At 44.6% G+C, this 15,431-nt stretch overlaps 1 protein-coding gene across 1 annotated transcript in view; it reads right to left on the reverse strand.

Annotated features, from left to right (window-relative positions):
* CTNNA1 (catenin alpha 1) overlaps positions 1-15,431 on the reverse strand; it is a 120,139-nt gene that overhangs the window by 87,937 nt on the left and 16,771 nt on the right. The window contains exons 2-7 of the mRNA XM_082291379.1: positions 15,305-15,411; positions 13,259-13,454; positions 6,358-6,524; positions 5,472-5,591; positions 3,386-3,652; positions 664-867 (exon numbers count right to left, since the gene is read on the reverse strand). Coding sequence (XP_082147505.1) covers positions 664-867; positions 3,386-3,652; positions 5,472-5,591; positions 6,358-6,524; positions 13,259-13,454; positions 15,305-15,409 — 1,059 coding nt within the window. The 5' untranslated portion in view covers positions 15,410-15,411. The remainder of the gene's footprint in view (positions 1-663; positions 868-3,385; positions 3,653-5,471; positions 5,592-6,357; positions 6,525-13,258; positions 13,455-15,304; positions 15,412-15,431) is intronic.

The raw sequence follows: 15,431 nt of genomic DNA on the forward strand, positions 1-15,431 counted from the left end.
CAATGGAGGGGAAGGAAGTCCAGTATTGCACCATGATGCCCTCAAATGCAGAAGCTCATCCGCATGACATGACACTCCAACTGCAAAAACACTCTCAGGCTTCAAACGCTGTGTGCACATTCAGTGCCTAAACACTGGAAAAGAACTGCTCTGAGCCCAATATTTAGACCAAACTGTTCTCAGGATTTTTTACTACATAGTTAACTTCCTACATCACTTCTACTCAAGCTGAATAGCAACAATAATCAACTTGATTCTGACAATTTATGCTTTCAGCCACAAAGATGACACAGTTAAAGGTTCCAAGAGTCAACAGAAGTAGAACTTTTTGCATAGGCCCAGTTACTTTATGTAAACTGAAGTTAGAATTTCTCTACAAACCAGTATTAACAGTTATAAAATAAAAGCAGTGCCAAAGGGTTAATACTTGATGATGATAACACTTGTTTGGAAGACTGGAGATGAATTTTAAGGTAAGTACCATTGATGATTTAAGTAGGTTTCATCCCATCTCATGACAAACCTTTCAGGCACGCTTGTTACTTTTCAAACTCCTTGGGACAGAACAAATCAGCTTTGAGGGATGCGGCTTCAACTCCCTATTTTAGCTGATGACACGGGGTTACACCCCCAGAAGTGAGCAAGCAGAGCAGGGCTACTCACGTTGCCCATGTACTCGGAGAGCAGGTCCTGCAGGGCCTGGCGCACGGCGTTGCACTCGGCCACGATGCGCTCGCGGCGGTCGTCGCGCGTGCAGGACGAGTCGGCCATGAGCGCCGCCCCGCTGATGATGCTCTCCAGCCGCTCCTCCAGGGACGGCCGGAACCGCTCCTCGCTGAACGTCGAGGGATCCACGATTATTTGTTTCTAGCAAAAGAAGAAGTTCTGCAAATCAGTCACCAGCCAAAGCAGTGCGTTACTGTTAAGTCATCCACGCATCCAACACTTAGAGCAACCCCCTGATCAGGCACGAAGAGGCAAACGACACCATTTTGGCACTGAGGAGGATTTTCATGAGTAGTTTTGTAAAATTACTAAGAGGTTTCCCAGCAGATTATATTGCTACTCATTTCTTGTGCTGCTTTGACAGCTAAAGAAAACTTGGCCACAGGAAGCCTTGTTACATGAATGGCAAAAATCAAATGTGCCAGCAAAAATAAGGTTCAAAGTACAGAACTCTTCCTAATGACAGGTCAATCTGGACAGGCCTTCACTAGTTAACTTGTCAGATGTAATTATCCCATCATGAACAAGAAAACAAACATCCAAAATTAGCTCTATGTATTGTGCTCAACTGCCCTACTTTGTAGTCTTTCTTCTCTTCAATGTTAGGCAGGTAAATACAACTGTATTCTCAACAATTCTCCAAGTGAAACATCAACACAAAGGTTTCAAACCACACAGAAATCAATTTCTTCATGGCAGAAAATTACCACAGGTTTCTCCTGCCAGAGTGCTAGCGAGCACAGCTCATACCAAGAGACTCAGGGCTGAAACAGCAGCACTGATGTACCTGCTCTCACCACCACCCTGGAAGCTCCCCAGAAGCAGCTGCACAGCATTTATCACCTTTGAGTACTTTCAGGTGATTTGTTTAAACAGGTCTGTAATTTAATAAAGAAAAATAATTTGGCCATTTCATGGTTGGGTGGTTTGTTTAGGGTTTGGTTGGGTTATTTCAGAGGCAGAATTTGTTAATTCTAAAAGGAACCCCAAAGCTTTTTGAAATGGGAATTTCCTCAGTCAGTTTGTACTGGAGCTAACCTCTGCAGCCATGTCACAACCACCTCCTCCTGCCAGCCAGCACATTTCATATCCCTACAGAGTAACCACACAGCCATCAAAGCAGGATGAGAACATGGCATGTGCTCTCCAAGACATTCTCTCCTCATTTTTCCTGAAACTTCTAGCCATTGGCTAATAGAATGGTACCACCCCAGAACTGCACCATCAAAAAAGAGAGATAACAATCAGCTTGTTATCTTCTGGTAGCCATTCAATATGTTACCATCACTGGAGTATCTGGCAGCATGTGTGCTCAAAGCCTCTCTTACAGGAGCACAATAACACTCAAGCAGCAGCAGGAAATGAAGTGCCGGGATAACATCTGCCAAGAACCTCAACACATTTGTTTTGTCAGCCTCCTTTGGCAGGGATGAGATGACAAAGCTATCGTGAAGCTGGCCTGCTGATCAGGCACTGCTGCTATTAGAGAGCCTCACAAAGTGGAATTAAAAGCTTTGTGTGAACTGCAACACTTAAGAAGTAGTCTGCAGCTGTATACTGGAGAGTTTGTATAGTAAAATGGGGTGATTTATCAAAACTCCCATTAGCTGGTTTGAGCTGTACAATCCAATCCACAAACCTGAACTGAATTGCTTCTTCATTTCCAGCCCCTGACACGGTGCTGCTGCAGGGCTGCCTTCCCCTCCCACAGACACTTGTGAGAACCTGCAGCCCCTCGGGGCTAACCCGAGGCACACCCCTAAGGCTTACTGATGGAATTTCAGAAAGGCAAACTCAAAACTGAGATCAGTCACAAAGATCAAGGTAGCCATGACATCCTCTTGTTACCCAAGAGATCACAGGGAAAGGCTTCCCATCAGGCACAGGGAGAACTCAAACAGAACTTCATCCTGGTAAAATACACATGCCAGAAAGGGAGGAACAAGAGTGGTAAGAGCAAAAAGGAGGTGGTGATCAAAATCTGGCAAAACCACAACTATTAAATGCCTTTTGAGTGATGGCTTTGCAATATTAAATAAAGTTCTAGAGTTAGTTAGTGCTACTGTGTTTAAAATTCAGAGGCTGAATCAGGTAGACACCGAATCCTGGCTTCAAAAGGAAAGCGATCTCAGTAAAAATGCATGGCTGTCCTCAGCAACGTGCTGAATGCAAGATAAAGAACATGACAGATCAGTACAACATATCAGTGTGAAATGACTTCATTTCCAACCAAAGATCATATTAAAACTTCCCACTTCATGTTCCTCTCAATAGGTAGTTTCAGCAATTCCAAATACATTATTCACTTTTAATAAATCACTTCTGTCACCTCCAAGAATACATTACATAAATATATTATGAAATAATCAATTTCAAACAAACCATCTAACGTAGCAGTAGGCTAACTGCTATTTCAGAGCTAGTTTTACTTGACAGCCTTCCATCACCAAGAACCACATATATAACTTTCTATATTCCATCAACCCTAGTTTGGAAAATGACTTCTTTAAAAAAAAAAAGTCTACTTTGCCTACAACTTGCTGTACTTCAGTAGAAATGATCTTCCAGGCAATATCAATGAAAGCAAGCTGTGGCTAACAAAGCAGGCGAACAAACAGGAGAGCTCGAGGGGGTTTTTCACAGCAAGGTTCCAACTCACATCGAAGTTGTTGAGGGCGTAGGCCAGCTCCCCGCCGCCGCCCTGCTGCTGGGCAGCGTCGTCCGAGGCCGTGGCCTGGGCGGCGTTGGAGATGCCGCTGACCGCCTGCTGCAGCTGCTTGTAGATCAGGTCCCTGTTGGCTTTGTAGGCAGCCACGTCGGGGTGCTGCAGGCAGGCCTGCGACGCCGTGTACAGGATGGGCACGTTCTTCTGCAGGATTCCTCTGGCTGCCGCCATCTGATCGCGGTGACCCACATCTTTCAACTCCTGTTAGGAAAATTAAAGGGGAAAAAAATTCATTTGAGAGCACTGCCCACGTTCAACATCCCTACACTGTCTCCCTGGATCTTCAGAGGACAGGCAGGTTCTTTGCCTCAAATCTGTCTGCTGAGTATTCCTATCCTTAAGGGCTCAACTAATTGCAAAACACGACAGATCCATGAAGTCAAAAAACAACAACACTGCAGGGCAATTCACAACACCGTAATTCAAACTCTGACGTTGGATTTTTGTTCTTCTGCAGCAGAGGACCAGCATTTTGAAAGCTGTCCTGTCTTGCACTTGCAGATGAGAAGCAAGATCATCTTTAATTTAAACTCCCAGACTCACAGCCAGAATGTTTTCTTTAATCACACCTAGAAGATGGTGTGTACTCTCCTCAAGAGACTCAGGTACTTAATTTCAAAAGAACAAATATATAATCTCATTCAGCTTCTTGTTCACCTCCAATGAGACAAAATTAATCCAATGACTGTAATTACCACTAATTCAAGGTTAGTGAGCAAGTCCATAAGTCTTTCCCCAAACACTCTGTGCTGTAATTCTCTAAAGCACCATCACCTCTGTTTAGGAACAGAAGCAACACGATCAGATAAAGCTTCTGAGTCCAGCACAAGCAGTAAGTTTATAAAAGGAGGAACAACCACAGTTATTAGCAGCACCATCATCCCCAAGTTACCTCTTAAATCTAACACAGAGGCAGTGAAAACGAAGACAAGGACTGCCTTACTGAGAAAAGGGAAAAAAATTCTGTCAGACTCTCTAAAATGAATGGGCAATAGGTGACCTCTGTAAGGTACAAACTGAGCAGGCAGGGCACTCCAAGCAGGCACAGAGATTTACAGATTTTGTACAACCACTTCCTATAGTGTAGAACAATCCATCACAAAGCAGTTTAAGAGCATTTATTGCATTGCCATCACAACCCTACTCCCATTTACTGCAATCAGATTTGAGATACATAACCAACTGGCAATCCCTTTTTGACTGTACCCAGCTTATTTTCTAAGACAAATCTGTGCAAAAAAACCCAAGCAGTGTCAGAGGTGCATAAGCAGCTTTGGTTTACACATATCTACAGAACAAAGAGGCAAAAAATGCTCTAAAAGAATTATGCTATTCCTGATAAGTTTAACTGCCCACACCTCTGCTTTCTTTTGAAAACTTAACTACACAAGAATGAGTCACACCAGCGCTGTTGAACAAAACAAATTTCACACGCAATTTAAGGCTAAGGACAAGCTATCCAAACACAGAATATACCCATAACAAACAGGAATTTAAACTCCTTCTCCAATGGACATTTCAGTGCCAGACCAGTGGGCAGCACCACTTACTTCCTCGGGAAGTTGTGGCTGTGCCCAGCTGTGAGTTTTGCTCCGTGCGTACGTGGACGCGCTCAGTCCATCTGCATGAACCACAGCAGCAACGTGGTCTAGTGGAGAGTGCCCCAGCACTGGGACACAGCTCCCTGTCCTCACCCACACCTGCACTGCTTCAAAATGGAAGTGCAGCTCTTGGGGAGCAGCATTTCATTAGGGCACTAATGAACTGACATAACAAATGCTATTAAGAACAATTTCCATCAGAAGCAGCACCCTACAGTCAAGCAGACTTTTCCTGCTTACCAGGCAAGCTCACAGTCCCTAAACATGGCAGAGTACAACACAAACTACTCAGCAATAATGGAAAAAAAATACATAAAAAGTATTACCAGCAACAGGCACTGTCCAAGAGCAGCAGGGCTGCCTTATTTGGGAAAAGAAAAAGAAAAATTAACATACAAAAGAAAGTTGCTGCACTATACCTGTTGTCTTTTGGCTGCCATTATGTTAAGCTTGTCCACTTCTGGTTTGAGGGCTTTGTACTGGATACCCAAGTCCTGCTCTGTGCCAGCATTTCTTAGTTTCAAGATACCATCTTCCACCTAAAAGAATATATATTCACATATTTTTCCAAGCAATACAGTCCACAGGTCAGGAAGTAATTCAGAATGTATTTCATAGCAGACAGAGAAAGCAATCTTCCTCTGCCCCGTTATTTTTTGGAGAGACACTTTAAAGGCTAATGGGATACAGTGCTTAGCTACTATTTCACAGTCACCAGCTACCAGAGACAGTCAAGTACACACATCTGAGAGAGCATGGAGGAGTCCAGGCCCTGGCAGAGCCATGGCAGCGGTCAAAGGGCACAAGCAGAGTCCTCAAAGCTCGTTTGCAAAGGAAGACCCAGTATCCAGTGTCATTTCACTTCAAATTCTGCACAATCACTCACCCACCCTGTTGCTCATGGGAAGAAAAGGCTTCCTCAAACAGTCCACTTTCATTTTTATTTAGCCTGCCAAAGCTACTCATCCCTAGTAGCTGCAAGGGAGTCCTGGTTATAAGAAAGCCAAATTACTTCTGTAAGATGAAAGGGCTGACTATCACCTGCAGCTGCAGACCAGGGCTCAGTTAGTTTCTGTACTAAAAGTTCAGAGCAGAGTGCAACTCAATGTCAAAAGCTACTGACAGTGAGTATAAAAATGAGTGACACACGCCCACTGCACACATTCTGCTGAGAGGAAAAGCCCCAAGACCCTCCCCGGCGCAGAAGGGAGCCGCTGCCAGCGCACACCCCGCGGGGTCACGCGCACAGCGGGCACCCGGCAGAGCACCCCCAGCGTGCCAGGCACAGCACAGACCCACACTTACTACTTTGAGCTGGACAAGCAGCTTGTAGACATCTGCCATGTCAGCCAGGATGAGCAGGCGGGTGACGGCGGAGAGCAGGGCGCGCGCGGCCCGCACCATGTTCCCTCGCTTCACCGACGAGCAGGGGTCATCTGCAAACTCCCCTGACGCGCTCTTCATCAGGTCACCTGCACAGGGGGACAGCAGGGGCTGCTTTAGCACCACACAGCACTGCCTCAGCCACCAGAAAGATTCCTAAGCCAACCTAAGTCTCTAAAACAAAGCATTTGTGAAATACAGCCGACCACTAATACTGCATGTGGCTACCTCTGGGTACAGCTACCACACGGCATTGGGGCAGAGGGTTTGTGCAGGGAGGAAGGGCTGGGAAATCACACTTTGGTCCTTATTTCCATTTGTACAGGTGTTTCAGCATGCCAGAATTCTCTAGAGAGGCGAATTCAGCATGCCTTTGCAGAGCTGCAGTTATTTCCCAAGCTATGATGCTTTCGAAGCCTGAGCAAATGCTTTGATTTGTGTGCGTGTAGAGTTAAGCAGAAAGCAGCAGAAAGCCCAGAAACACACAGCGAGCTGCCACAGCTCCTGGGACCGTAAACAACTCCGAGCTATGACCTGGCTGGATATGCCCCACTTGGAATTCAAAGCCAGGCAGCGCTTCGTAAAATGCTTCAACATTTCATAGCCTGTGGGGCTGCATCTGGTGCAGGAGCAAAGAATTTGGGTTTCAGATGGTAACAATGCCATTGGTTAACTATGAAAAGCAAAGGCCACTCTGCACAGCTACAGCAATTCCTCCAGAAGGCATTTGCAAAGCATCAAAGTAGTGCCTGCTAATAGTCAGAGGAGTAAATTTTGGATTTCTCCCTCACTTTTTGGGGCAGCTTCCAGTACCACTGTTCCTACACAGCAGCAAGTTTTGGAATCCACATTATTATCCTTGGATATCTCAGCATCTCAAACACAGAGAACAGCTAGAACTTAGTTTAGAAAATGGTAGGTCCTCAGGGTCAGGGACCTGCAGGCAGCAAGAGATGACCAGAAAGCAGATTGCTATAGCTGCTGTTTCAGAGGCTTCCCAAAAACCTGTATGAAAAAGTGTCCACATGGCCAAATGCCGAAATAAAAATAGCCTGTCTCAGATGAGACTAAAAAGCCTCCACCAGTGCTTGACAAGTGACAGCTGACAGTGAGTCCCTTGGAGCCCCCCACACCAAACAGGGCGAGGGCTGCACCGAAATCTCTGCGTGATGCAGTCCCAGGAGGCTTCCACTTATTTAACAACTTATTCTTAACTGCTCAGAAATGCCAACAGCTGGAGAGCCTGGGGTTAACCATCCTCATACATAATATCTTGCCCAGGAAGTTTCTGCCACCCAGGCACTCTACACCTTCACAGCTAAATTCAGCCCAAGCACAGCTGCCAGCCTGCCCAAGCAACCACATCAAAATACTCAATTTTGTTAAAATGCTCCCTCCTATGTAACACCCTTCCATCATCTTAAATAATATAACCAAGAGTGGCATATAACATTTTAAGATAAAAATATGCTACTTCTGTACTGGGACACAGCAAAAAAGCTTCTGTCCAAGTACAGGCCAGCTCTCAATATCAACCCAAAGCTATCCCCTACCCAGCTTTGGGGAACACAACTCAATACTTCAACAAGGCTTAAGAACTCCAGATTTCCAGATGGGTGAGAGATGATGTACCACCAATGCTGAAAACTTCAAATTGCCAGATCACAAAACCCCAACAGTAAGTGACATGACGCTTTCTTTATTCCTTCTGGAACAGGCTGATAATAAAAGTCATCATCACAAGTATGAAATCCATTAACAATCTCAGGATTTAAAGGTATATATTTACAAGAGCATGAAGTAACAATAAAGGGGAATGGCTTCAAACAAAGTAGGTTTAGATTGGGTATCGGGATAGAACTCCTCCCTGGGAGGGTGGGCAGGCCCTGGCACAGGGTGCCCAGAGCAGCTGGGGCTGCCCCTGGATCCCTGGCAGTGCCCAAGGCCAGGCTGGACATTGGGGCTTGGAGCAGCCTGGGACAGTGGGAGGTGTCCGTGCCATGGCAGGGGATGGGATGGGATGGGATGGGCTTTGAGGTCTCTTCCAATCCAGGCCATTCTGTGATATGCCAGAACCAAAGTTCGGTACAAATATTTCCTTTCTTATTTACTTATATGTAAAATTCCCACATTTTTAACTCCCAAAATGTTGTTTTCATTTATTTTCTATTTAAAACAATTTATTGAAGGGGCCACTTCCTTCACATGAATCTCAGAAATTGCTAATGAAGTTAAAATCCAAAATTACCCTCTATCCATCTCTTAAATTGCAACCTTTCAAGCCAGTCCTAAAATAAAATGCTATTCCCTTTTATTTTAACAAGAGATTTTAAAAGATTTAGTCAGTTTCAAACAGCTTGTCAGGGTGTCAAAAGATAACCAGCTTCCCAAAATTAAAAGCAGATTATATTTAAAGTTGTTGCATATATATACATTTCTGCCAATTAAGGGAAGCTGGCTTTCAGACTTCTTTTATAAAGGGAAAGCACCATGGGGTAGTTATTTTAGCTGGATTCAAAGGGCAAGAGGGCACTCTGGCCTGGCCTCAATGTGCAGGTACTGCATTGTGTGTGCACATCAGCAGTTCCAATGGGATCCAGCACCATCTTCCCCTTTTCAACACTGAACACAGGTAACAAACACAACCACTTCGGAAGAAGGATTTTAAGAGTTAAAGTAACACTGTGGAGAAAAGTCCAACTAAGAGACTCAGATTACAAAGCTGGTACAAATCCTTACATGAGTAGTCTGTTTTTCCAATATAACCTTCATTAGATATTAGAAGGGAAAGAAAATAAAAACAGAGTTGAGAAAAGAAGAGACAACAATAGTCATCCTGTGGTTTTGTCAATCAAGCACTAATAATTCAATTAAATCTAATGGAACAGAGCCCATTTTAGAAATGGTAAGATTTTAGTCCCTCAAAAGAAAATTCCCACTTTCTAGTCTCTTTCCCCCATGCCCACAGGGTGTGGCAGCACTTTCATGTGGAGCATGATGACCATGCTGGACACACCACCAGCGGGAGGGCACAGCAGCAGGCAGGACGGGCGAGGCAGGAACGCCCACACTGCTGCTCCTCTTCCGAGCTGGGAATTCGTGCCCACACATCACCTCGTACCTTTCAGCACTTCCAGTTCAAAGCTGTCCCCAGGCTGCTTTGCCAGCAGTGCCAGGGACACCACGAGTGCCACCAGGCCATTCCCTCCTGCTCACAGCACCCCGCTGCACTTCCCCAGAGGCTGCCATTCCCCACCAAATGAAGGCAAGCAGGAAATCAGAGTTTCAAGTCTCTACTACTCTGGATACTGAAGTGCCATCCCCAATAATGCCACCTTCAATGCCCACCAGCAGTGTCACAGCAGGCTGTCCTGGCTTTCTGCTATAAAGGATGAGGCCCCACATGACCTTTTGCCATATCAACACAGAAATTGGTACTTATGGCAACAATTCTGGTAATTCCGTAATCTTGTCTTCAATTAAATCCATATACTGTCTACAACACTCCTACAGTTTGCCAAGAGCCACCTCAGAGCTCCCTCAGGTTATGGCTTTCCAAAGTGGCACATTCCTAAAGCATTGATGCAGGAAACCAACTGAATTCATTGCACCTTTCAAAGAAATTTAGCTAACTGGTCCCAACAGAACTTTAAAGCTGAATTTTCCAAGAAGAATTCAGTATTTAACTTCAAGATGTTCCACAACTGGCTTCCTACTGCTCCTTGGAAATCCTTACACCAGACATCTTCTGTGATGTACAGTTGAAAAAACTGTTTTTCCCTTTCATAACTTATCTCACTGTTCAGTTTTGAAGAACCCTTCACTTAGAAACATGAAGCAGAAGGACACTGAGCTGAATCAGTCGGCTCATTCCCCTGCATTGGCAACCTGAGACATCAAAGCATTCATTCCTTCTCCTACCTCAAACCCAATGAAGTTTTACTTTTTGGTCTGTTATGTAAAGTTGCCATAGAAGACACACAGCAGCAAGAGCACAGCTCATTCCCTGGATCCCCACGCTCACATGCGGCTACAGAGACAGTGAGCTGTGGCCATCAGCATTCCAGGGAATCAGGAATGGCCTTGCCAGTCTGACCCAAAAGAAATTTCCTTCTTCAGCCCAGTTTGGAAGCTGTCTCAGTGCCAAGCACCTGGGTAAGGGACTGGTTCAAGTTCCACACCACTTCCCAACAGCACCAGAACAGCTGAGCACTCCAACACACAATGAGACCCCACAGGGAGCTTACAGTGGGGAAGTCAGGCTGGGCAGGACCAGTATTGCCCCTTCTGTTACCCAGCAAACCTCTGATGGCAGAAATGCCTCTAACACACACTATGACAATGCTGAAATTCAAAGTGTTCACATCAAATGCTTTCCCAATACCAAGTCTTTTCCATAACCACAGCAGGATCTGTTCTCAAAAACACTTTGATTCCTTATCTCCACTCTTTAGCTCAAAGTCTTAAAAATTTCCATTACTTTATAAGAAATCAAAAGTCCAAGCTTTAAAGGGCCAGGAATCTTACTGTAGGATATTTCATTAACTTGCTTAATATTTAAAGCGAGTTGTAATTTATTCTGCCATTGTGAAAAACAAGAAGACTTTGAAGATCCTCTTACATTGATTTAGGAGGTAGCCATGCTATTATTCATTTGAAATAGCTCTTTTCACTTCTTTGTTTTTACCCCCAACAAATGGGATTTTATGAACAAGCGTGCTCACTAAAATCATGTACTCTCTCAATCTTCTCGCTAGGCTGAAAAAAAAAGTTTTTAATTTTCTCTGATGAGACAAGTTATCTATTGTCCTAATCATCTTCGTAATCCCCATCTACATTCATTCATCTTTTTTTATTATGGTAACTAAACCACTCCCTACTCTAAACAGAGGCGTTATTAATGCTATTTTCCTGTCCTCTGCTGAAGATTAATTGTGCTCTATATCTGTAATCCCACTGCTGCTGTCAGACCCAGATGCTGCCAGCTCGTGATCACCCTGCTGCTGACCACGACACCCAGATTCTCCTCTCCACTCCTGCCCCAGTTGCAAAAGGCAGGTAAAGGCACCACCACCAGGAAGATTTGCTGAGCACATGCTCAGGCTTTGCATCACTGTCCTTGTTTCTCCAGTTCATTAATGCAACTGGTCTAACCACAATACTGGGAGCTTCTGAGGTGCACACAGTGTATATAACCACATACAACCTCCCAATGTATCTCCCTGCTGTTATTAGCACTGCTGAGAATTGCAATCCTCCTGGGCACTGGCAGCAATAACCCTTCCCTCTGTTCTAGCTCATCCTTCACTGCTTGCTTCTCATTTCCTCAAAGGCTGGTTTGATTTTTAATTTCCTCACCAAAAGCTGCTCTGCTAAACCTGGCCAAACACTTGCCCTGTGATGGGGCACAGCTTTGATCCCTGGTTGTGCAGCAACTGCATCCCCACAAAGGATGGTGGGCCCCACTGGTGTCCAGGAGATTCACTGCAGTCTGACCACCCACCCAGCCTCAGGAAACAGGCCCAGCCCCCCATTTTAGGCCACAATTCACACAGGCTGCAAACAGCAAAAAGGGAGAAAGAAGTGAAGCAACATTAAGGTGGGAAGTTATTTCACTCCAGCACCTCTCAGTTATGAGCTTCACCTCCTCTGTCAAAGCCAAGAGAGCAGGGAGGTTTTGGCATCAAGCCTATGTGTAGTCTCAGAACCAAGAAGGAGCCAAGAAACATGGGAAAGGGTCATCTGGAAGATTTTTTTATCAGTCTCTCCTTCCCACCAGCTTCTCACTGCAATATTCAGCTACAAATCCAGCTCAGGGAACTTCTCAGTCCCAAGGGCTGAGCAGAGCTCCCTCTCTCACCAGCATCACTGAGCCATTTGGAGGCACCCACAGATGAGTTCTGACTCTCCACTGAGCAGCAAGCACCAGCAATTAAAGCTCAGAGTCAAAGGGGTCTCTCTTGCTGTTTGTTGTTGTTGTTAAATTAAGCCAATTCAATTAGCCCCTTATATTGCAGCCTTCTTACCTTGATCTTTCTTTGGTCTGTCAACCAGGCTCATCCAGAACTTAGAACCATTTTCAACTAATATTTCACCACTCTGCAACTTCAGCTACAAACAAGTAATTAATGCTAATGAGTTTTCCCTTTCTTGCAGCAGCAGCCGTCACCATTAATACCAGTTGACTGGGTTTCACTGAAGCATAGAAAAGACTCATGACTGGAAGAATGATAAATGATTTATGAGCAACAGTATTTACTAGTGCATATTTTAGAGTAAGTCAGCTCCACAGGCTTTTCTTGAAGGTCTGCTCCAAGAAAGTAAAAAATAAAATTATAAAAATCAACATTAGACGTGAGGAAGGAAGCCTGGAATATTTAATCAATGTCTTTGCATTCTGTTTGGTGCTGTTTACATCTTGCATATTCAAGGAACACATCTCTGTCGAGTCAACACTTGGCTCTTCCTCCTACAGTGCTGGTCTGTATACAGCCAAATACTGAAGAAGTTATTGACATATTTGAGATGCAGTCCCATAAAATTTATAGCTGTGGGGAGCACGTTTACTTTTGAGCCTAAACTGAGTTTTTAAATGCTCTTTAAAGAACCAGCCCTTCTGCTTCTCTTCTTAATCTCTACTTGGAACATCCAATTTCCAGACCCATCCAGTTATATTACTGCTCTGGGATGCCAGCCAGGCAAGCTGAGAATCCCCAAGGTGAGAGGTGCAGAGTCATTAGAAAGAGCAGCAAAGGGAAATGGGAACGGTTCTGCTTGCTCTGAAGAGCCACAGCTTGAGAAGCCACCAGCTCCACACCCTTACCTTGCTTGCGAACATCTTCCACAGCTGCCACCAGCTCCTCCTTCAGGAACTGGCTCTCCTTTGCAATTTTGTCTCCTTTCTCCAGGAAATTCTCTGTTGCTTGTTCCACTGAAGCAGCCAAGACATGGGCTTTTTTAGAACGGCCTCGCTTTTTATTGGAGGGGCCCTTGTTGCTGGTGTTAACCAGTGTTGTTACCTAAAGGCATAGATGGAAGGGAAAAAACCCAACATCAAACAAATTTAACGTTTATCCATTTGATAGTAAGGCCACTTTTTTTTCTAGACTGTGTATTGCTTATACCTGCACTGTTGCCAGCTCAAGTTAACCTCATGAGTGTTTTTCACATTTAAACACTACCATGCTTCTTGATTCTTTAGGTGAGCAAATAAATGCAGCTAAACAACTCAAAGACTTCTCTTAGCAGCAGCAGACCTCAAAAGTTGATTTTAAGAATGGAGATCTATTTGTATTTTTGATAAACTGCAGTGTCAGTAACAGGCCAGAGCTCTTTGGCACCGCATGAAAGAAACCAAGGTGGGGATAATTAGTTTGGGATAACTCTCCAGTCATAAGAGACCCCAGACAAGGTTGAAGTCTGTGCCAGCAGAAATGTAGAGACACAGTATCTTTTCAGTCCAAAACAGTGCTGTAGCCAACAGGCTGAATGCACAGCAAAGGATTTGGTAGAGCTCATTTTTCCCTAAAAATACCCCCAACTGAACTCTCACAATCCTCCTGTAATCCACAATATTTCTAAGCTCTGTGTCGTAGACTGAAACCCTGCTGGGAACAGGCTCATCACCAGAGACCAGGAGACCCCCAGGTACTGCCTGAGCTCAGGATCAGGATCCATCCCCTTCTATCCAACACAGACACGTCACAAAATCCACACACACACTTCTCCATCTGCCTTACTCTTTCCTCTCCTTTTTGGAGAGCGTAAGAAAATGCACACAAAGCTACTTCAGAGGGACATTAAATTACAACACTAAAAAAATTACTACTCTGGAAAGCCGAGGGCTGCTGACATAAAGGTCCTCAGAGCTGAATCCATCTTCCCAGTTGGCTGATGTAGAGAGGGAAAGCCATCAGCTGGGAATATCGTGGCTGGTTAATGGGGAGCATTTGTGCTGGGTAGTCTCAGTTCATCGTGTTCTACAAATAAAGAACAAGTTGCAACAAGGCAATTTGCTCCAGTTCCCCCTCTGTATTTTGTCAGCCACATCATTCAGAAAACTGGGGGTTGCCAGTACAGACTGTTGTGCTCATTCCTTGAGGAGTAAGTTCAGACAGTCCACTTGGTAAAAAAGGTCCTGTGAACAAGTGTGCTCAGTTAAGTTTGCCAAATTAGGGCAATTTCTCCTAAGCAAAGACTCCATCAGTAACTTTGGCTAAAAAGCCTTATCATCCAGCTGCCCACCTGAGGATCCAGAGGGAACAAGTGGCAGGTACAGACAGCAGCTTGGTAACTAAAGGGAAAAATACTGGAAACAGAACTTGGCAATTCCCATCTGCACTTACCAGGAATGGTGTCCAGCTCATTCTATCATTTTAGACATTTCATATTCCAGGAAAACAATGCTACAGGCAAAGAGTGAACTGTCTCCAGTGTACCTTCTCTTCCAGACCTCATAGAAAGTCTCTTCCAAGAATTTTCAAAACACCCAAAACACATAGCTCCCTTTTACAAGACTTACTCCAGCCTTCCTGAGCTCTTCAGTGCTTTTCACTGGGGCACATACACCCCACAGAAAGAAGCTTTTATTCACAAATCCAGCACAAAGTGTAGGCATGGAACATTATTTCAATCAGAAGTGCATGTTAGTAACTGCTGTGTCTTATCAGGTGCTGAAGCAGCAAAGTCTCCCTGGACTCATGGCCAGTGACTGCTCCAATGAAACGGAACAAAGGAACTGCTTGTAGACTTTATCGTTAATTTGGAGTGTTTTACACCTAGAATTTAAGCTTTGTGACTTAATTAAAATAAAACACCAAAACAGGCAATCCTCTTTATGACTGTTGATTTTGCCCCATCTTCTTCCTACCTGTGTAACAAGAGGCTCGAGCAGCCTTTCGACTGCCAGTGTTCTTATCTCCAGGCTTTTGGGGTCCCATTTGAAGTTCACGTTGGCTGCAGTGACAGCAGTCATTTCTGCAAGAACAAAAGAGATA

Source organism: Coloeus monedula, assembly GCF_965178545.1.
Source record: "Coloeus monedula genome assembly, chromosome: 15".
Classification (NCBI taxonomy): domain Eukaryota; kingdom Metazoa; phylum Chordata; class Aves; order Passeriformes; family Corvidae; genus Coloeus; species Coloeus monedula.